This window comes from Odontesthes bonariensis, chromosome 12, assembly GCF_027942865.1.
Source record: "Odontesthes bonariensis isolate fOdoBon6 chromosome 12, fOdoBon6.hap1, whole genome shotgun sequence".
NCBI lineage: Eukaryota > Metazoa > Chordata > Actinopteri > Atheriniformes > Atherinopsidae > Odontesthes > Odontesthes bonariensis.
The window spans coordinates 35,471,922-35,494,848 of NC_134517.1; the positions used below are offsets into that span (position 1 = coordinate 35,471,922).

A 22,927-nucleotide genomic window follows, 5' to 3' on the forward strand; every position below is an offset into this window, starting at 1 on the left:
TGAAAGAGATACAGTTCAAAGAGATTTAAGTGGAGCATTTAAAATGAATTAAATCTTCTTATTCTTAATTAAGATGCTTTTTTTGTTTCGCTTGTGTTGCCACCATGTGCTCCTTCCCATAATAAGTGTTACTTTAACAGCAGTTCAGGCATCAAACAACGTTTTAGATTTAAAAACGTATCACTATTGTTAGCTAACCCTCGTACATGTTGCATTGTTTTTTTTTATGGGAGAGAAACGCCATTAATTATGTTTCCACCAACACGAATAATAATAATGAGTTAACTCGTTATTATCTCGTTAACTCGTTAATTATTTAACGCCGATAAATATTCTATCGGCGTTAACACAGGTTTTATTATTTATTTTATTATTGTAAAAGTCTGTTGCTCACAGGCTTTTATTTTGTAAAAGTCTGTTGCTCACAGGCTTTTATTTTGTAAAAGTCTGCTGCTGTCTGCTGTGGAACAGGAAAAGAAAGTAATCGGCGGATCCACCAAACATGGAGAAGGGTACGGAACTTTTACTCGGCCATTTTCATTTTAAAGTTCTTCCAGACGGCGGAGTCGACAGAACCAAAGTCATCTGTAAACTCTGCCAAGTTGAATTGTCTTCTCAGCGTAGTAGTTCCAGTCTAAAATATCACTTAAAGGCAAAACACACAACTGATAGCAGCAAGTCATTCAAGGAAACAGACAGTGGAGCGAGGCTTCTACATAAAAACTACAGAAAGATGCTGATGTTAAAAGTGTGTTTGCACAACAAATGTTATGGCACTTTCATTCATATGGCAGTACATTTAAAATAAAGCTAAATGCTAAAGGCTATACGCTACTTTTGGATTCATTTTTGGATTCTGCGTACAAATGCGATTAATCGTGATTAATCAGGGAAATCATGTGATTAATTAGATTAAACATTTTAATCGTTGCCCAGACCTACGAATAATAGATCAGTTTTGTGTAACCATTTCATGAATATCTGTGAGATAGTTTCTGAAGTCTTCCCTTAATTTGGAGTTCGTATGAATTGAGTCGGGGGGGCTCCAGCTCATCCCGGCTGCCATCAGGCCAGAGTTCAACTATCCAGTTTAAACACAGTTCAAGCAGAAAGTGAAGCCGTCCAAGCTGGGAGTGTTTGTCCGTGTTAGTGAGGAGAAAGAAATGACAAAACTGTATCTTGAACTTGATGTTTTATTTGGTAGTTTGTCCATCAAAATGCCAGCAGCGAACAGCGAGTGAGGGGCTGAACATATCGATCCTTCAGCCTCTTTCAGCTCAGTCAGATCCTGGATAACATGAGGGGGGGGGGTGCCCTTGACCCCTGACCCCTGCACTGACCCTGAGGGGAAGCAGAGGGCTCGATCCACTCCGTTTCTGAACCAGATCATGTGATCTGCTCAATTTCTCCATTGATAAAATAAATTCACAACTCTACAACATAAAAATTCATAAAAAAAGCATGTAGAATATAGCATATACTTTGTTGCCTACAGTAGTAGATCAACCCTCATCTTACTTTGAAGCTCCCAGATCAAGGAAGTGACGTCGACGCAGCTTTAGCTGCAGAGAAGCTATCAGGCTTGTGTTGATAATAATAAACTCCTGGACTATTTTCAAACTTCCAAATGCATCGTTTTGTGAGTACAGACCATATTTGTACTACTGTAGAAGTTTGGTGTCATGGCATGTGATTTTAGTGTGGTAATTTTGGAGATACTGCCAGGGTCCGTTAGCGCTTGTACTAAGCTATTCGGGATAACTCAGTAACTCGGCTGATGTTCAGCCAATATCGGAAAAACTTCGGGTGGGCTACTTGGCTGGATGTCACGGTTCAAATGACCCCAGGGTGAATCTACTCCGGAGTATCACTTTAAATGGATAATCCGGAGTAAAATGCACTTTAGATCAATTTACGGGATGTTGGGAGTACATACGTTGAGTTGACATCAAAATCATGTCATTCGGATGTGTTTTGAGAATTTCGATTTGACCGTTTTTAGCCAAAAGTCGTTAGCCTGGAAGTGAGAGGAGCATATGATGTCGCCGCTACAAAACGCTATTTTTATACCTCTTCTACAGCTCCAAACAACATAACACTTACGTGGTAGTGAGTAGAGGGTCCCTAAAGCCAAACCGAAGTGTCCCGAGGTCTTCATGTGGTCGGATAGAGAGTCCAGAATGAATTTAATCAAGCCAGTACCTTTCCGGAAATGTGTCTGCTGCAGCTGCCGCTACAGACCGTGGTGAAGTTGGTTTGATATTGGATATTCGACAGATATTCACAATAAGGAAATAAGGTGTCTTTTTTTTCAAACCAATATCAAACCAACTTCACCACGGTCTGTAGCAGCAGCTGCAGCAGACACATTTCCGGAAAGGTACTGGCTTGATTAAATTCATTCTGGACTCTCTATCCGACCACATGAAGACCTCGGGACACTTCGGTTTGGCTTTAGGGACCCTCTACTCACTACCACGTAAGTGTTATGTTGTTTGGAGCTGTAGAAGAGGTTTAAAAATAGCGTTTTGTAGCGGCGATACTCGATGCCCTCATCACTTCCAGGCTAACGACTTTTGGCTAAAAACGGTCAAATCGAAATTCTCAAAACACATCCGAATGACATGATTTTGATGTCAACTCAACGTATGTACTCCCAACATCCTGTAAATTGATCTAAAGTGCATTTTACTCTGGATTATCCCTTTAAGACCTTATGACAGCCGGAGCCTTCGGTTCTGTTTGTGTGGGAAGCTGCTTTGCAATCAGGGATGAGATGGCCGGCCATCTTGTTTTTCCAGTGAGAGAAGAAGAAAGGACGGAGCACTCCGAGCTGTTTAATGCACACATTAACTTTTACAGGAAACATGTTCTGTGGGACACTTCTTAAACATGAACTTCATCATCTCTGATATGACACATTTGAGTTTGTACTCTGGGAATAAAACCAGATTTTTAACCAAATTTATTTCAAGAAGCTGCTGAAAAACCTCAGAAAATATGCTGATTGCTGTTGGAAACCACTTTTCCTGCAACTTTCTGTCTAACTTCCAACACTTTGGTCCAAACCGAGCGAACACACATGATCAAACTGCTGACACCTGCTGTGCAGGAACCCTGATGGAAGGGATGGAACGTAGATATTCAGCCAGTTTGGGGCTGCACACCACAGATTCTCCTGAATCTATCGCCTCCAAAGACAGCTGAAGCTGCAGATCTCCGGTCAGTCTGAGCACATTACATCACACTGATATGAGCGGCCTCTGCTGTCCGGATCTCAGGAACTTTACAGGTTTTATAATTAGTGTGTGAGCAGCCGTGAGCGCAGAGCGGCTCTGTTTATTTAAGGCGATCGATCGCTGCACAGCCCAGGAACAGAGCTGCTGGAAAATCATTCAGACCAGCTCAGAGCGGCCTTTGATCGGACGCTGGAACGTCATGTGGGAACGCCTCGTGACCTAAACTGGACATCTTTCCTTCAACATCATCCCCGAAAAAAAAAGGGAAACAGAAAACCACAACATAATAAATATCCTCGGTAAATGGTTTGATTAGTCCGATCCACGCTTTGTTCTCTCTTCTTTTGTTTCAGCAGGCATGCGGTGGCGTAACTTCAGATAAAATATGACAAACAAATATATACACTCTGTAATATAGAAGTCTAAAACTCTCTCTATGGATGTGTGGTTACTGTAAACATGCACTCTTTTCCCGCCGAGCTGTGCTGGCGCCCAGGCTCCACTCCTGCAGAAAGGCTGCTGATATGCTAACCTGCCTTAAAGCTCTCAGATGGATTTAATGTCTGATCCACTCCATCAGGCTCCTGGCCTCGAACATTCAGGGTCTGAGTCTGAGGTGATGGTGCCTGGACGCCAGGGCGAAGACTCGGCGTGTTTTAAAGGGAATCAGGCTGTAAAGGCATCAGCGCCACCAGCGACCCGACAGCGGAGCTCAGGTTGTTCCATCAGAACTTCTCCACCGTCCTCCACGACAGTTTTCCACCAACATCTAAGTCGGATCACATGTGGACCCGAAGTGATTTAAACCAGGGCTGGGCGAGTTAACTCGTTATTATCGCGTTAACTTGTTATTTAATGCAGATAAATATTTTATCGCGCATTAACGCAGGCTTTTATTTTGTAAAAGTCTGTTGATCACAGGCTTTTATTTTGTAAAAGTCTGTTGCTCACCAGACCCGTTGACCCACCTGTGATGTTATTTCCCCACCAGCTGACTCTGAGCTCTCAGTTCGACCCTCCAGGCCGAGCGGAGCGGAGCAGAGAAACGCAGGAAATTAAATCGAAAATGATCCGATACGATTAGACAAAGTGGAAAACTGCCTCAGAGGAGGACGCCGGCAGCTCTGAGCAGAACATGAACCATGATATATGAAAAACACATCCGTGTGTACAGTATATGTGAGCTACTCTCCAGAAATATACATCTACTCTGCCTGCACATACTCTGGGATATACGTTATGTGGACAGTAATATGGGCACATTCTTCATAAACACTGAACCCAGCTCGGTTATTTGCATTTTTTTGGCTTCCTTAAACTACTCCCGGTGCTCTGGGGCTGTGTTCCAAACCGCATACTTCTCATACTACTCATACTAACTTTTTTCCAGGATGCATACTAGATTCTCCTAAATGTTGGGTATGCATCATGAGGTTACTACTCATACTGAAACTACCCAGTATGCAATGTAACGTGACGTCGCCGATCGTCATTTCCTGTCAAAACGGCAGTTTCAAGCTAGCTACGACGAGGGTAGGTTCACTTCCTGTTTTCAAAACAAAAGCACCAATTGTATGGTAATGGCTTTCCCTATGATAAAAGGCAACGGGTATTTTATTTTGTTAAAATAACAGGAAGTGCGTTAGCTCACTGCGGCTAGCTTTAGTAGCGCCGAATTCGTGGGAACAAAACTGTAAACAGCCGGTATTTTGTCAGGTTTTCAACACGTTGGGGATCTAAACGACTACTTTCTCGCCTGAAAATGTTTCAAATGTTGCTAAAGTTTACAGAGTTTAGAGCTTAAGAGAAATTAGCTTCAGGCCGGCTGATTTCGGCTCGGGCAGGAGCGAAATGCATTGTGGGTAAACGCTCTGCATACTGTCTGATCGATGAGTATGCAGTATGTAGGTTTCCAACACAGCCTCGGTGTCTGACGCAGAGTTTCAGAGGGATCCCCCCCTGACATAGACGGATACATTGGATTCCCCCGTCAACACCGAAGTGAATAAAGCACCCGGTGGGCCCGGCTTCATTTCAATCCTTCACCCACAGGGAGTCTGCTGTGCCGCACGGCTGATTCTAGATGTTAGTGTTCCAGCACACCCACAGTGAACCGCAGTGTCTCTAATCTCTACTTTCAATCTAGACTCCGGTCAGTTAATACAGGACGGATGCTTCCGCTGCCTGAAGCCCGCCGCCGGAGCGCTCGCTCTGCTTGGGTATTTGGTCCAAAAGGATCTGTTTTAGTGGGCCGGTGATGCTGCATGTTTCCATCCATTGTTTCACCGTCAACCCACAAACAGTCAGTCAATAATGGATGAGGCCTCTTGTCTGCTTGGCTGTGGCGTGTTGTGAGTCTGTAGGGACGCCGAGGAGCGAGCGCTCTTAAAAGCGACCGCTGTTTCATTATTCATCCGGGCGTTTTAACCAAGAGGAGGATCTCAGTCTGTCTGCTGCACCGTTTCCATCACCAGCCCCGGCTCTGGGGGAGCGGCCGGCTGCCTGGCCGGCTGCCTGGCCGGCTGCTGGGCCGGCTGCTGGGCCGGCTGCTGGGCCGGCTGCCTGGCCGGCTTCTCGGCCGGCTGCCGGGCCGGCTGCTCGGGCGGCTGCTGGGCCGGCTGCTGGGCCGGCTGCCTGGCCGGCTTCTCGGCCGGCTGCTGGGCCGGCTGCTGGGCCGGCTGCCTGGCCGGCTTCTCGGCCGGCTGCCGGGCCGGCTGCCTGGCCGGCTTCTCGGCCGGCTGCTGGGCCGGCTGCTGGGCCGGCTGCTCGGGCGGCTGCTGGGCCGGCTGCTGGGCAGGCTGCTGTGGCGGCTGCTCGGGCGGCTGCTGGGCCGGCTGCTGTGGCGGCTGCTCGGGCGGCTGCTCAGGCGGCTGCTCGGGCGGCTGCTCAGGCGGCTGCTGGGCCGGCTGCTCGGGCGGCTGCTGGGCCGGCTGCTCGGCAGGCTGCTCGGCCAGCTGCTCGGCCGGCTGCTGGGCCGGCTGCTCAGGTGGCTTCTCGGCCGGCTGCTGCTCGGCCGGCTGCTGTGGCGGCTGCTGGGCCGGCTGCTCGGCCGGCTGCTCGGGCTCAGGCAGAGGAAGCTCGGAGATCTGATGATGATGATGGTTGCACAGGAATAGGTTGGTACCGTCTGCTGCTCGTTCCTCCTGAAAAGGACCCCCGCTCAGGAATGTAAATGTACTTCTAACCTTTCAAACTCAGCTTGAAGGAGCTGCTGGTTCAGAAGGAGGCGTGTGTGCGTATATGTGCTGTACATACGTGTGTGCGTGCTGTTTGTGTTTGTGTGGGCGGGGGTCCTAGTCGCGGCTGCGGTTGCGTTTCTTGAAGAAGAAGAACGGAGTCTTCTGAGGCGGGCCCAGTAAGATGGGGACCTGGTTCTTGTGCGTGATCCTGATCTGTAAAAAACACACGGAAACAGAACTTTTATAAAAGTGTTTGGCTTTGTGTGACAGATTCTCAAAGCTCCAGTGAATAACACCACGAAGCCTCAGAGCTTTGATGGAAGGACATTGTTGGAGGTCAAAGTCAGGGACATGCAGAGGAGTTTGTTCGATAAAAGAGCCGGGAACACTGAGCTGGGCGAGGCATGCAGCCGGCTTTATTAGCTTTGGAGGATACTAGTCTTCCCTTTGCTATTCAGGAGGCTCGCACAGAACCCCAGGACGGGCCTGTCCAGCTGGATGTACAGCATTACCCACAATTCAGTGCTCTAAACACAGCACAATCACGCAGTTCCTCTTGATATTGAGCCTTTTAAATGAGCTCAACTGTAACCACAGAAACACACAAAGCACTTAAATCAGAAAACATGGGGGTGTTCTGGGTTTAGCTGTTGGGTGACAGACTTAAAACGTCTCTGATTTATGGTTCAGCACCACAGAAAGTTCTGGAGCTGAAAACTGTCCTAAGAGGTCAGCCGGCGTCTGAAAGGTGTGGACAGTCGTGTTAGCGTGGTCATTTCCCTGACAGATTACATTTAAATGCATCAAGCTGCAATGTGATGTACTCAGACTCGTGTTAATCTGTGACATTTACCACCAAAAGAACCCGGCATGTCCTGAAAATGGAGCCCAACATGAGGAGGAGGCAACAAAAGCAACAATAATAAAAGCAGAAGAAGAAGAAGAATTGGTTAAATTTTGAAAGCCTTTTAAAGGACTTTACAAAAGAGACAGGAATGAGAAAATAGAAATAATATGAGAATAAAGAGACGAGTGCTCAGAGAGAGGGAGATATATGGATGCAGGTAGTTGGTGTGAGAGCAGAAGATGCAGAGACAGGGTGAGGTGGAAAAGATGGACTCGCTGTGGCCAGAGGCCCAAAGAAGAAGAAGAAGAAGTGCTTAAGATTCAAAGGTATTTACTGAATGAAGAGGCCAACATGTTTTTTAATGTCAGTTAAACAACTCAAATACTTTTAAAACCTTCAGTAGGAGCCATGAAGCTTCCTCTAACTCCGCAGCGATTCATTCTGTTGATTCTTTGGATCAATATTTCAACCAGTGGTCTCAAACTGATCCTTGAAAGGCCCGGTGTGGCTGCAGGTTTTTCAAGTTCTCTGCTAGCATCCTTCTGTTCTCTGCTAGCTTCCTTCTGTTCTCTGCTAGCTTATTTCTGTTCTCTGCTAGCTTCCTTCTGTTCTCTGCTAGCTTCCTTCTGTTCTCTGCTAGCATCTTTCTGTTCTCTGCTAGCTTCCTTCTGTTCTCCGCTAACTTCCTTCTGTTCTCTGCTAGCATCCTTCTGTTCTCTGCTAGCTTCCTTCTGTTCTCCGCTAGCTTCCTTCTGTTCTCTACTATCTTCCTTCTGTTCTCTGCTAGCTTCTTTCTCTTCTCTGCTAGCTTCTTTCTGTTCTCTGCTAGCATCCTTCTGTTCTCTGCTAGCTTCCTTCTGTTCTCTGCTAGCATCCTTCTGTTCTCTGCTAGCTTCCTTCTGTTCTCCGCTAGCTTCCTTCTGTTCTCTACTATCTTCCTTCTGTTCTCTGCTAGCGTCCTTCTGTTCTCTGCTAGCTTCCTTCTGTTCTCCGCTAGCTTCCTTCTGTTCTCTGCTAGCTTCCTTCTGTTCTCTGCTAGCATCCTTCTGTTCTTAGCTAGCTTCCTTCTGTTCTCTGCTAGCTTCCTTCTGCTCTTTGCTAACGTCCTTCTGTTCTCTGCTAGCGTCCTTCTGCTCTCTGCTAGCGTCCTTCTGTTCTTAGCTAGCTTCCTTCTGTTCTCTGCTAGCTTCCTTCTGCTCTTTGCTAACGTCCTTCTGTTCTCTGCTAGCGTCCTTCTGTTCTCTGCTAGCATCCTTCTGCTTTCTGCTAGCGTCCTTCTGTTCTCTGCTAGCATCCTTCTGCTCTCTGCTAGCTTCTTTCTGTTCTCTGCTAGCGTCCTTCTGCTCTCTGCTAGCGTCCTTCTGTTCTCTGCTAGCATCCTTCTGCTCTCTGCTAGCGTCCTTCTGTTCTCTGCTAGCGTCCTTCTGCTCTCTGCTAGCTTCTTTCTGTTCTCTGCTCTTTGGAGGCACTGTAGACAACTTCTAATGATTTAATCCTGAGTTCTAAATCTGATATTCTTGAACTTTCCCTCTTTTTCTTATTTGATGAAAAACGAGATTATTTTGCCTCTCATAACTGCTTTTCCCGCTTCCCAGAGAACACAAGCTAACATTCCTGGCAGGTCATTATTTTCCAGATATATAGACCATTCCCTTTTGAAATAATCAATAAAATCAGGGTCCTTAAGTAATGATGTATTAAATCTCCAATTTCTAACTGGTGGTATAACTCTGTTATTCTTCAGTGTGATAGAAACTGGAGCGTGATCACTGATAGTGATGGGGTGGATTTTGGTGTCTGAAATATTACTCATCAGAGAACTGCTAACTAAGAAATAATCTATTCTTGAATATGAGTGGTGTACTGCTGAGAAGAAGGTGTACTCTGAGAGTGGGGGGGTGAGAGCGCCAAGCATCACAAAGACCAAAATCATTCATATATTGTTTAACAACATTTGTGGACTGCCAGTTCCGCTGACTTCCTGTAGTACTGCATAAATCTGGAATCTGAATCATCACAAACTGAAAATCTGGCATCTTATCAGTTCAGCCGGTCAGATTTTCAGGGGAAACTCGGTCACTCTACAAGGTTTTCCATCCATCTGCATCTCCTCTGCATTCACTGTCCCTCAGATGGTGCCAACCGGCTCCAGCTTCAGCTCACTATAAATAAGTAAGTGAGATAATAATGCTCCACTAACTCTTTGTTTAATGTTTTATGTGTGACAAGGAAATGTGATTTTCCTTTAAACACTGAATGCACCATCAGTTGTTGGATACCAGAGTTTAAGGAGCTGATACGAGTTTTCAGCGTTGGTTTTAAGCAGCAGCTACCAGCCGGCCATGAATGCAACTTAAATCAGTTTGGTGTGTGCTCGGAGCTCTCAGGTTATTTACTGTGTGATGAGTATGTAGTATGTAGTATGCAATATGCAGTATGTAGTATGCAGTATGTAGTCTGCAGTATGCAGTATGTAGTATGCAGTATGCAGTATGTAGTATGCAGTATGCAGTATGCAGTATGTAGTATGCAGTATGTAGTATGTAGTATGCAGTATGCAGTATGTAGTATGCAGTATGCAGTATGTAGTATGCAGTATGTAGTATGTAGTATGCAGTATGCAGTATGCAGTATGTAGTATGCAGTATGTAGTATGTAGTATGCAGTATGTAGTATGCAGTATGTAGTATGTAGTATGCAGTATGTAGTATGCAGTATGTAGTCTGCAGTATGCAGTATGTAGTATGTAGTATGCAGTATGTAGTATGTAGTATGCAGTATGCAGTATGTAGTATGCAGTATGCAGTATGTAGTATGTAGTATGCAGTATGTAGTATGTAGTATGCAGTATGCAGTATGCAGTATGTAGTATGTAGTATGCAGTATGCAGTATGTAGTATGTAGTATGCAGTATGTAGTATGTAGTATGCAGTATGCAGTATGTAGTATGTAGTATGCAGTATGTAGTATGTAGTATGTAGTATGCAGTATGCAGTATGTAGTATGCAGTATGTAGTATGCAGTATGCAGTATGTAGTATGCAGTATGTAGTATGAAAGTATGCAGTATGCAGTATGCAGTATGTAGTATGCAGTATGCAGTATGCAGTATGTAGTATGTAGTATGCAGTATGCAGTATGCAGTATGCAGTATGTAGTATGCAGTATGTAGTATGAAAGTATGCAGTATGCAGTATGTAGTATGTAGTATGCAGTATGCAGTATGTAGTATGCAGTATGCAGTATGCAGTATGTAGTATGTAGTATGCAGTATGTAGTATGTAGTATGCAGTATGTAGTATGCAGTATGCAGTATGCAGTATGCAGTATGCAGTATGTAGTATGCAGTATGCAGTATGTAGTATGCAGTATGCAGTATGCAGTATGTAGTATGTAGTATGCAGTATGCAGTATGCAGTATGCAGTATGTAGTATGTAGTATGTAGTATGCAGTATGTAGTATGCAGTATGCAGTATGCAGTATGTAGTATGTAGTATGTAGTATGCAGTATGCAGTATGCAGTATGCAGTATGTAGTATGTAGTATGTAGTATGTAGTATGCAGTATGTAGTATGCAGTATGCAGTATGCAGTATGTAGTATGCAGTATGCAGTATGCAGTATGTAGTATGCAGTATGCAGTATGCAGTATGTAGTATGTAGTATGTAGTATGTAGTATGTAGTATGCAGTATGCAGTATGTAGTATGCAGTATGTAGTATGCAGTATGTAGTATGCAGTATGCAGTATGCAGTATGTAGTATGTAGTATGTAGTATGCAGTATGCAGTATGCAGTATGTAGTATGCAGTATGCAGTATGCAGTATGTAGTATGTAGTATGTAGTATGTAGTATGCAGTATGCAGTATGTAGTATGCAGTATGCAGTATGCAGTATGTAGTATGCAGTATGTAGTATGTAGTATGCAGTATGCAGTATGTAGTAGGCGGTTTCGAACACAGCCACCTGTGAAGGTGAAGGGTCACGGCGGTCTGTACGGAGCGCCGCTGCTGACTCTTACCGTGCAGGGGGGCTGCATCCAAGGCTCGCCATCGATCTGCATGGGCAGCCGCCGGGACGTCCTGTGAAGAGACGGCAGACAGATGAAGGACGGGAGGTGAAGGTTAGACCGAGCCAGGGTCAAACACTGCTGCCTTTGTTCCCAGGAGAGCAGCTCCCAGACGGGCTCTAAACTCACAGAGCCGCTGTGTGCCCACATGCTCTCACTCACAGCCAAAGTTGGTTTAAGACATTCGGGCATGCCTCTGGCCGGTGTGGGAGAATGGCTGCCATGAATTCAGGAAAATATTAGGGGGGTTAGTGAAGGAGCGAGCTGGTAAATGTCACCATTTTAACGGGCTGATTTCAGCTGGAGCAGCAAAAACATCCGAAAGCGTTTCCTTCAGAAGGAAAAGTTAATGCTGCTGCTTTAAACTCTGAGAGAACTGTACAGAATCTGTTGTTTTTAAAAGGTCCCGTTTCACTCCTCAGGTCTGCAGATTAAAGGGACAGTTCGCCTCTTTTGACATGAAGCTGTGTAACATCCCATATCAGCAACATCATTTATGAACATTTTCTTCCCCCCTGCTGCGTCCTGTGAGCAGAGTTCCAGCCTCGTTTTGGAAGAGATGGGACCAAGTCCCAAGTCTTAGCTTTCAGGTCTCAAGTATTTTTTTCTTGGTCAAGTCAAAGTCAAAGTCACCTTATTATTGCAGTTTTACCTGCAGAATCTGATCTTAATAAAGTGAAAACACAAAGATATAAGTAACTGTCAGTAAACATCATTGGCCAATGTGTCCAACCTGTCCACCCCGTATCATATCAAGCTAACGTTAGCTAACTACCGACTAGGCTAACAGGATAATATTAGCTAATTTGACAGCACTTACTGGTCAGAATGGATCTTTAAATGACGAACAAAGTTGGAAGTTGTCGTCTGGCTGTCTGAGATGTTGATGCCGCATGTCTTGCACTGAGCTGTTCGTCTTTTAACGTCAAAATGATAATTACGAAAGCCGAAGACAACGACTCTCGATCCCGCTGACATGTTGATGCATGTCTGATATGAGTTTATTCTCTCCAATAAACACTAAGGTATGTAGAGAGGTTATGACTGACTGACAGGGTAGGGATCCAATCAGGACGCCATTCTCAGCCTGCGCTCCTACCGGGTAATCCATGTTATTTTTTGAATTATTAATTTTATATTCAAACTGAAAACATGAACTGAATAACACTCAGGTCATTCAAGTCATCGTGTCTCAAGTCAAGTGCCGAGTCTTTAACTTCCAAGTCCGAGTCGAGTCTCGAGTCTTTTATTTTTTGTCAAGTCACAAGTCATCAAAACAGCGACTCGAGTCCCCATCTCTGCGTTTTGGCGTTGACGAAGGTAGTCCGGCTAGTTGGCCGGGGTTTAATAAAATAAAGCGTTTTGCTAATATTAACCTGTTAGCCTAGTCGGTAGTTAGCTAACGTGAATCTCTCTTTTAGTTCACGAGTGAAAACAATAGGATTTTTAACGGAGCCAGAAGTCGGAGCTCAGAACTACAGATCATTTCTCAGCCTGTGAGTCGGTCCAGAGCTCCAGCAGTTCACTTAGTGAGACATGCAGCTGACATGTATAATTCATCACCTACAGGCGTGTTTTTGTTTGGGCACTGCAGGGATTTTCAAAAGCACAAAAACACTGGAAAAGGAATACATTTTTCATCCTACATGTACAGTAGATGGATGCATTTTGTGCCGCTTCCGGCTGGATGAACCGGAGAAAGGATAAAGGTAAGAGGGGGCAGTGACACGACACAGATGAAAGGCAGGGCCGGGGAAGTAGATCAGGAGGTGACCGCCGGGAGGAGGGAGGCTTTAACCCTCATACCTGGTTTAAAACTATTTCTGAAAAGGGACATTTTTGTCCCCTTTTAAAACGACCTAAAAACATCATATGGTAATATTTTTTTCCGCTTTTTTTTCCATAAATCTTTTATTCCACTTCAGTTCTAATTATAAGTACAGAGTTTTCAATTACTTTAAAAAAAATTAAACCTTTAATGCCAATTTGAACTTTTTAGCCAAAATTTTAAGCCTTTAGGTGCCAATATTTTCAAAAACCCTAACCCGGATTTATTTATTTATTTTTTTAAATTAAAAAATTCCTTAATTTCTGAAAAGGGACATTTTTGTCCCCTTTTAAAACGACCTAAAACATCATATATTAATATTTTTTTCTACTTTTTTTTCATAAAAATTCCACTTCAGTTTTGATCATAACTACAAAGTTTTCAATTATTTTAAAAAAATTAACCCTTTAGATGCCAATTTGAACTTTTTAGCCCAAATTTTAAGCCTTTAAGTGTCAATAATTTCAAAATATGGAATGCAAAGTGGAATTATTGAGTAGGGATAATTATGGTCTGGGATATGTCAATGATTAGCAACAACATTGATTTTTAGGGATTTTTAATTTTTTTGTTATGCCTGATTTAAAACAAAAACAAACTAAAAAAACTCCATAATTTCTGAAAAGGGACATTTTTGTCCCCTTTCAAAACGACCTAAAAACATCATATGGTAATATTTTTTTCCGCTTTTTTTTCCCATAAATCTTTTATTCCACTTCAGTTCTGATTATAAGTACAGAGTTTTCAATTACTTTAAAAAAAATTAACCCTTTAATGCCAATTTGAACTTTTTAGCCAAAATTTTAAGCCTTTAGGTGCTAATATTTTTAAAAACCCTAACCCGGATTTAAATTTTTTTTTTTAAATTAAAAAAATTCCTTAATTTCTGAAAAGGGACATTTTTGTCCCCTTTTAAAACGTCCTAAAAACATCATATATTAATATTTTTTTCTACTTTTTTTTCATAAATCTTTTATTCCACTTCAGTTTTGATCATAACTACAAAGTTTTCATTTATTTTAAAAAAATTAACCCTTTAGATGCCAATTTGAACTTTTTAGCCCAAATTTTAAACCTTTAAGTGTCAATAATTTCAAAATATGGAATGCAAAGTGGAATTGTTGAGTAGGGATAATTATGGTCTGGGATATGTCAATGATTAGCAACAACATTGATTTTTAGGGATTTTTAATTTTTTTGTTATGCCTGATTTAAAACAAAAACAAACTAAAAAAACTCCATAATTTCTGAAAAGGTCCATTTTTGTCCCCTTTCAAAATGACCTAAAAATATCATATGTTAATATTTTTTTCCGTAGATCTTTTATTCCACTTCAGTTCTGATCATACCTACAAAGTTTTCAATTATTTTAAAAAATTTAACGCTTTAAATACTGGTTTATATGATGTAAACGACAATTTCTGTAAAAAAAGAAATAAAAAAAAAAACGGCTATATTTTCAATACATAGAATACAAAGTGGAATTGTTGAGTAGGGATAATTATGGTCTGGGATATGTCAATGATCAGCAACAACATTGATTTTTAGGGATTTTTTATTTTTTTGCTATGTCTGATTTAAAAAAAAAACTCCTTCATTTCTGAAAAGACATTTTTGGCCCCTTTTAAAACATTTATGAAAAAAAAGTGGAAAAAATGAATATATGATGTTTTTAGGTCGTTTTAAAAGGGGACAAAAATGTCCCTTTTCAGAAATTAAGGAGTTTTTTTCTACACAATGAAAATTTGCATTGTATATGATGTGTGTTTGAGATTTGAAAAAATAGTCAAAAATGCACAACTGGACCAAATATGATGAGTATCATTATCTACAGTGTGGAATTAGAGGAGAAAGTTCACCCCAAGTGGACAAAAATGTCCCCTCTGAGGGATTAGGGTTAAAGAGACGGAGGAGGAGGCGGCTGACCTGATGGTGACGCTGGCACATTGAGCCAGGCGGCGTCCTGCGCTCTTCAGCCCGGTGTAGATCTGCCCCATCTCTATGGCGCCTTCCAGGCCAACCACCTCCAGCAGCTGGTCGCTGAAGTCTGCAAAGTGCCACAGAAACAAACACACAGGTCTTTACGGGCTCAGAGATCCAGTTAAACCCACCCGGAGGAACCAGGACACCAGCATACAGACATCGGATCGGTGCCACCTAAACGTCTTCAGCCTTAAAACTCAGAATAATTGAGCAACGAAAGGCAAGGCACCTTTATTTATACAGCTAATTTCATACCACAGGATACTCGGCGTGCTTTACATAAAGACAAGGCATTTAAAAAGACAGAAAAACAAGCAATTTAAAGAGAAAATAAAAATTAAAACACAGTTAAAAGCAATCAAAGAAGAGGGGAAAAATAAAAACATAGGCAGACGGAAAGAGAAATGTTTTTAACCTGGATGTAAAGGTGCTTACAGTTGGGGCTGATTTCAGTTCTGCTGGTAGTTTGTTCCAGTTGTGAGCAGCATAACAGCTAAAAAATATAAATCTTACCAAGTATATTTGTCTCATTTCTAGTTAAAATATCTCATTGCACTTAATATAAGACACAACTGCCTAACAAGCAGCATTTCAGCCAGATATAGGGACTTGTTTTAATACAATACATCTGGAATATCTTGTTAAGTGAAAAAGTCTTGAAAACAAATTGTTTTGAGTCGCATTTCACATGAAACAAGCTTTTTTTTCATTTGAAGAGGTTTTTAAGCTAATTTAAAGATCACTTTTAACTCAAAAGTCCTAAATATCACCTCTTTCAAGAAATCTTGACAAGCCAATTTTCACTAGTTCCATTGGCAGATTGTTTTGCTTATTTCAAGCAAAACGTCTTTTATTTGTTGTTTTTTTCACTTATTTTTGGAGGGGCATTTATTCCAGTGTGGGCTCCACTATCTGACCTGAGTCAGCAGATCTCAGAGCTCTGCTGGGTTTATACTCTGCCAGCATGTCATTCATGTGTTCTGGACCTAAACCGTAGCAGAACTTTAAAATCTGTTCTGTATCTGAGCGGGAGCCGATGTAAAGACCTGAGAACTGGGTGATGTGATGTGATCTCTTTGTTCTGGTTAAAACTCGGGCTGCAGCGTTCTGAATAAGCTGCAGCTGTTTGAGACTCTTTTGGGGGAGTCCAGTCAGAAGACCGTTACAGTAGTCAAGTCTGCTGGAGATGAAAGCATGAATCAGCTTCTCCTGATCTGTTCTGGACATGTTCTTAAGTTGATAAAAGGCTGATTTGATATGATTGTTGAAGGTCAGGTCTGAGTCTATCAGCACGCCGAGGTTCCGGACTTGGTCTTTAGTTTCAAGATGTTTACTGACCTCTTCTCTTTGTTGCCAAACACAATGACCTCAGTTTTTTTCTTGATTTAACTGAAGGAAATTTTGGTTCATCCACTTTTTGACTTGCTCTAAGCAGTCGCACAATGACTCTATAGGACTGAAGTCATCTGGAGACAGAGCCAGATATATCTGTGTGTCATCTGCATAGCTGTGGTAGTTGACTTTAGAGTTCTTCAGAATTTGACCCAGAGGCAGCATGTATAGGGGGAACAGAAGGGGTCCAAGAACTGACCCCTGAGGAACTCCACATGTCATTGCCACTCGATCAGATTGATCAAGAAATACTTTCTATTACAGAGACCTACATCAGTGTTAAAGCCTCATTTTATTCAGATAATGGAATTAGTGACATCCACACCCATGACCCAAACCATCTGTAGCTATAAAGTTCTGTTATTTAGGTAAAAAAAACACGACTTTTCTTAGTTTTCATGCGAATATACAAAAATATGAAACATTTTTTAAGAATATTACACGCTGTTTGCAACAGATTCCAGAGTTCCTGATAATTTCCTCATGAATAAGTTGCCTTAAAGCAACACTAGTGAAGTTTGTGAACCTTAAAACTATATGTGCGTCTGACCTATTTTGAGGTGGACTTTGTATTCCACATTCCTGGGCCTGAAACCACACCACATCGTTTTTTGGCTTCTTCGTACAGTTGTGCATGCGCAGGGCTCACAGTGATATTAGTTTCTAACTGTAGGGGGAGCCAAAGAGCAAAAGAGTTGCCAATTATTCTCGTGCTACTTTAAAGAAACCTCAACGATTGCTTAATGTACTCCTCTTCTACAACAATGTGTTGTTAAAAACACATTAAATACTCTAATTATCCTTAAAGTTTATCACATATTCTGAGCCAGAGTGTCCACCATTACTTTACTGTACAACATGTAAATGTTTGGTTATAGTTTCCAGCTGAAAGACAACAAGGGAAGTAAAGCAGGTCTCCCTTTACACCAAAGGAAGCCTGTTTAAACAGGCTCTGATAAACGCAGGTACACCCACTGAAACGAGCCAATTAAAGCCTTTCCCCCTGCCAGTAGTCGTGTGCTCTGAGGGCTGAAACTTATTGGTTCAGCATATTTCCCAGGGGAGGAAGCAGGTAACTATGAAGACATTCTGCGGGCTGTTGGACTGCAGTTTCTGATAATCACCGCTTTTAATTTTTTTTTTTAACGTCAGCCGCCTACAGCAGGACTGAAAGTGAGCTGCCAGCTCTCTTAGATATGGTTCAATCAATCAATAAATCAATCAATCAATCAATCAAGTCCTTTTTTGTTCATGCGTTGTTGCTGGCAGTTTCAGAGCTGCCACGTGAGACGTTACGGTCAGTAAATATTTGCTTCTGTAAAGAAAATGGGAGCTTTGCCACTAATGTAGCCCTAATTAATGAAACATGTTAATGAAAGCTAATGAAAGCAAGTAGCTACAGCACTGAAAAGCTAAAACCTGTGAATGAAACATGTTAAAACAAGCTAATGAAAGCAAGTAGCTACAGCACTGAAAAGCTAAAACCTGTTCATGAAACGTGTTAAAACAAGCTGAATAAAGCTAATGAAAGCAAGTAGCTACTGCACTGAAAAGCTAAAACCTGTTAATGAAACATGTTAAAACAAGCTAATGAAAGCATGTAGCTACTGCACTGAAAAGCTAATTTTAATGAAACATGTTAAAACAAGCTAATGAAAGCATGTAGCTACTGCACTGAAAAGCTAAAACCTGTTAATGAAACATGTTAAAACAAGCTAATGAAAGCATGTAGCTACTGCACTGAAAAGCTAATGTTAATGAAACATGCTAAAACAAGCTAATAAAAGCATGTAGCGACTGCACTGAAAAGCTAATGTTAATGAAACATGCTAAAACAAGCTAATAAAAGCATGTAGCGACTGCACTGAAAAGCTAAAACCTGTTAATGAAACATGCTAAAACAAGCTAATAAAAGCGTGTAGCTACAGCACTGAAAAGCTAAAACATGTGAATGAAACATGATAAAACAAGCTAAAACAAGCTAATGAAAGCATGTAGCGACTGCACTGAAAAGCTAAAACATGTTAATGAAACCCTTTAAAACAAGCTAAAACAAGCTAATGAAAGCATGTAGCTACAGCACTGAAAAGCTAAAACATGTTAATGAAACACTTTAAAAACAAGCTAAAACAAGCTAATGAAAGCATGTAGCTACAGCACTGAAAAGCTAAAACATGTTAATGAAACACTTTAAAAACAAGCTAAAACAAGCTAATGAAAGCATGTAGCTACAGCACTGAAAAGCTAAAACATGTTAATGAAACATGTTATAACGAGCTAATGAAAGCTACTGAAAGCATGTAGCTACAGCACTGAAAAGCTAAAACATGTTAATGAAACACGTTAAAACAAGCTGAAACAAGCTAATGAAAGCATGTAGCTACTGCACTGAAAAGCTAAAATATGTTAATGAAACATGTTAAAACAAGCTAATGAAAGCATGTCGCTACTGCACTGAAAAGCTAATGTTAATGAAACATGTTAAAACAAGCTAATGAAAGCATGTCGCTACTGCACTGAAAAGCTAATGTTAATGAAACATGCTAAAACAAGCTAAAACAAGCGAATGAAAGCAAGTAGCCACAGCACTGAAAAGCTAATGTTAATGAAACATGTTAAAACAAGCTAATGAAAGCATGTAGCGACTGCACTAAAAAGCTAAAACATGTGAATGAAACATGTTAAAACAAGCTAAAACAAGCTAATGAAAGCATGTAGCTACTGCACTGAAAAGCTAATGTTAATGAAACATGTTAAAACAAGCTAATGAAAGCATGTAGCTACTGCACTGAAAAGCTAATGTTAATGAAACATGCTAAAACAAGCTAATAAAAGCATGTAGCGACTGCACTGAAAAGCTAATGTTAATGAAACATGCTAAAACAAGCTAATAAAAGCATGTAGCGACTGCACTGAAAAGCTAAAACCTGTTAATGAAACATGCTAAAACAAGCTAATAAAAGCGTGTAGCTACAGCACTGAAAAGCTAAAACATGTGAATGAAACATGATAAAACAAGCTAAAACAAGCTAATGAAAGCATGTAGCGACTGCACTGAAAAGCTAAAACATGTTAATGAAACCCTTTAAAACAAGCTAAAACAAGCTAATGAAAGCATGTAGCTACAGCACTGAAAAGCTAAAACATGTTAATGAAACACTTTAAAAACAAGCTAAAACAAGCTAATGAAAGCATGTAGCTACAGCACTGAAAAGCTAAAACATGTTAATGAAACACTTTAAAAACAAGCTAAAACAAGCTAATGAAAGCATGTAGCTACAGCACTGAAAAGCTAAAACATGTTAATGAAACATGTTATAACGAGCTAATGAAAGCTACTGAAAGCATGTAGCTACAGCACTGAAAAGCTAAAACATGTTAATGAAACACGTTAAAACAAGCTGAAACAAGCTAATGAAAGCATGTAGCTACTGCACTGAAAAGCTAAAATATGTTAATGAAACATGTTAAAACAAGCTAATGAAAGCATGTCGCTACTGCACTGAAAAGCTAATGTTAATGAAACATGCTAAAACAAGCTAATAAAAGCATGTCGCTACTGCACTGAAAAGCTAATGTTAATGAAACATGCTAAAACAAGCTAAAACAAGCGAATGAAAGCAAGTAGCCACAGCACTGAAAAGCTAATGTTAATGAAACATGTTAAAACAAGCTAATGAAAGCATGTAGCGACTGCACTAAAAAGCTAAAACATGTGAATGAAACATGTTAAAACAAGCTAAAACAAGCTAATGAAAGCATGTAGCTACAGCACTGAAAAGCTAAAACCTGTTAATGAAACATGCTAAAACAAGCTAAAACAAGCTAATGAAAGCATGTAGCTACAGCACTGAAAAGCTAAAACCTGTTAATGAAACGTGTTAAAAAGAGCTAAATAAAGCTAAAAAAAGCTAATGAAAGCATGTAGCGACTGCACTGAAACGCTAAAACCTGTGAATGAAACAGGCTAAAACAAGCTAATGAAAGCATGTAGCTACAGCACTGAAAAGCTAAAACATCTAAAGTAAGCGAGCACCCCCCTACTGGTCACCTATATATTGCAGCGTGTGTACGCTAATGTTAACTTCTGTGGCTACGGGATGCAGCCACGATGAACAGGCGTATGTGCAGCTAACAGCAACTGTATTTTGAGCTTAACGTGCATCAAAAACAACGCTGGAAACCCAACTTGTGAGGCTGAAGTCCTGTATAAATGTAGTGCTGTCGTTACAACGCCCGGCTTTGGGCTCCGTTTCCTCCTTTGTCTTTAAACCAAAGTGACCTTGGAGCTGTAACACAACAGAGTGGGTGTGAGGTGATGCTCAGCCCTGAATTTCACTGCAGCCTCAGTGAAGAGTTGTGCAACCCCCACAGCACCATCAGAAGGGAATCTCTGGCAGCGCTTCAAGAGCTAAAGACAGACTGACACCGCCTCGCCCCGACCTTCACTTCCTCCGCCTTTGTCTCCGCAGCATACCTGACATGTCATGACGAGCTTAATCAGGCTTTCACTTGGTTACATAAAGACACAGCAGACGCTAAAAAGACCCAAACAGGTGCTAAAAAGACCCAAACAGGTGCTAAAACGACCCAAACTGGTGCTAAAACGACCCAAACAGAAGCTAAAAAGACTAAAACAGATGCTAAAAAGACCCAAACAGATGCTAAAAAGACTAAAACAGATGCTAAAAAGACCCAAACAGATGCTAAAAAGACCCAAACAGATGCTAAAAAGACCCAAACAGGTGCTAAAAAAACCCAAACAGATGCTAAAAAGACCCAAACAGGTGCTAAAAAAACCCAAACAGATGCTAAAAAGACCCAAACAGACGCTAAAAAGACCCAAACAGGTGCTAAAAAAGACCCAAACAGGTGCTAAAAGACCCAAACAGAAGCTAAAAAGACCCAAACAGATGCTAAAAAGACCCAAACAGACGCTAAAAAGACCCAAACAGGTGCTAAAAAGACCCAAACAGAAGCTAAAAAGACCCAGATGCTAAAAAGACCCAAACAGATGCTAAAAAGACCCAAACAGAAGCTAAAAAGACCCAAACAGATGCTAAAAAGACCCAAACAGACGCTAAAAAGACCCAAACAGAAGCTAAAAAGACCCAAACAGGTGCTAAAAAAGACCCAAACAGAAGCTAAAAAGACCCAAACAGGCGCTAATAGACCCAAACAGAAGCTAAAAAGACCCAAACAGGTGCTAAAAAAAACCAAACAGAAGCTAAAAAGACTAAAACAGATGCTAAAAAGACCCAAACAGATGCTAAAAAGACCCAAACAGACACTAAAAAGACCCAAACAGGTGCTAAAAAAGACCCAAACAGGTGCTAAAAGACCCAAACAGAAGCTAAAAAGACCCAAACAGATGCTAAAAAGACCCAAACAGACGCTAAAAAGACCCAAACAGACGCTAAAAAGACCCAAACAGAAGCTAAAAAGACCCAGATGCTAAAAAGACCCAAACAGACGCTAAAAAGACCCAAACAGAAGCTAAAAAGACCCAAACAGATGCTAAAAAGACCCAAACAGACGCTAAAAAGACCCAAACAGAAGCTAAAAAGACCCAAACAGGTGCTAAAAAAGACCCAAACAGAAGCTAAAAAGACCCAAACAGGCGCTAATAGACCCAAACAGAAGCTAGAAAGACCCAAACAGGTGCTAAAAAAACCCAAACAGATGCTAAAAAGACCCAAACAGGTGCTAAAAAGACCCAAACAGGTGCTAAAAAGACCCAAACAGGTGCTAAAAAGACCCAAACAGATGCTAAAAAGACCCAAACAGGTGCTAAAAAGACCCAAACAGGTGCTAAAAAAACCCAAACAGATGCTAAAAAGACCCAAACAGGTGCTAAAAAGACCCAAACAGGTGCTAAAAAGACCCAAACAAAAGCTAAAAAGACTCAAACAGGTGCTAAAAAGACCCAAACAAAAGCTAAAAAGACCCAAACAGGTGCTAAAAAAACCCAAACAGATGCTAAAAAGACCCAAACAGGTGCTAAAAAGACCCAAACAGGTGCTAAAAAGACCCAAACAGGTGCTAAAAAGACCCAAACAGGTGCTAAAAAGACCCAAACAGATGCTAAAAAGACCCAAACAGGTGCTAAAAAAACCCAAACAGATGCTAAAAAGACCCAAACAGGTGCTAAAAAGACCCAAACAGGTGCTAAAAAGACCGAAACAGGTGCTAAAAAGACCCAAACAGGTGCTAAAAAGACCCAAACAGATGCTAAAAAGACCCAAACAGGTGCTAAAAAGACCCAAACAAAAGCTAAAAAGACTCAAACAGATGCTAAAAAGACCCAAACAGGTGCTAAAAAGACCCAAACAGGTGCTAAAAAGACCCAAACAAAAGCTAAAAAGACCCGTGAGAAACTGGAGTTCTCACG

At 41.4% G+C, this 22,927-nt stretch overlaps 1 protein-coding gene across 6 annotated transcripts in view; it reads right to left on the reverse strand.

Moving 5' to 3' along the window:
- Positions 1 to 6,320: 6,320 nt before the first annotated feature.
- The window catches only part of dgkg (diacylglycerol kinase, gamma), a 188,977-nt gene continuing 172,370 nt past the window's right edge, over positions 6,321 to 22,927 (reverse strand). For all 6 annotated transcript variants that reach the window (XM_075480301.1, XM_075480299.1, XM_075480303.1 and 3 more), the window contains 3 exons: positions 15,088 to 15,208; positions 11,286 to 11,346; positions 6,321 to 6,631 (listed from right to left, as the gene is read on the reverse strand). In XM_075480301.1, coding sequence (XP_075336416.1) covers positions 6,533 to 6,631; positions 11,286 to 11,346; positions 15,088 to 15,208 — 281 coding nt within the window. In that variant the 3' untranslated portion in view covers positions 6,321 to 6,532. The remainder of the gene's footprint in view (positions 6,632 to 11,285; positions 11,347 to 15,087; positions 15,209 to 22,927) is intronic.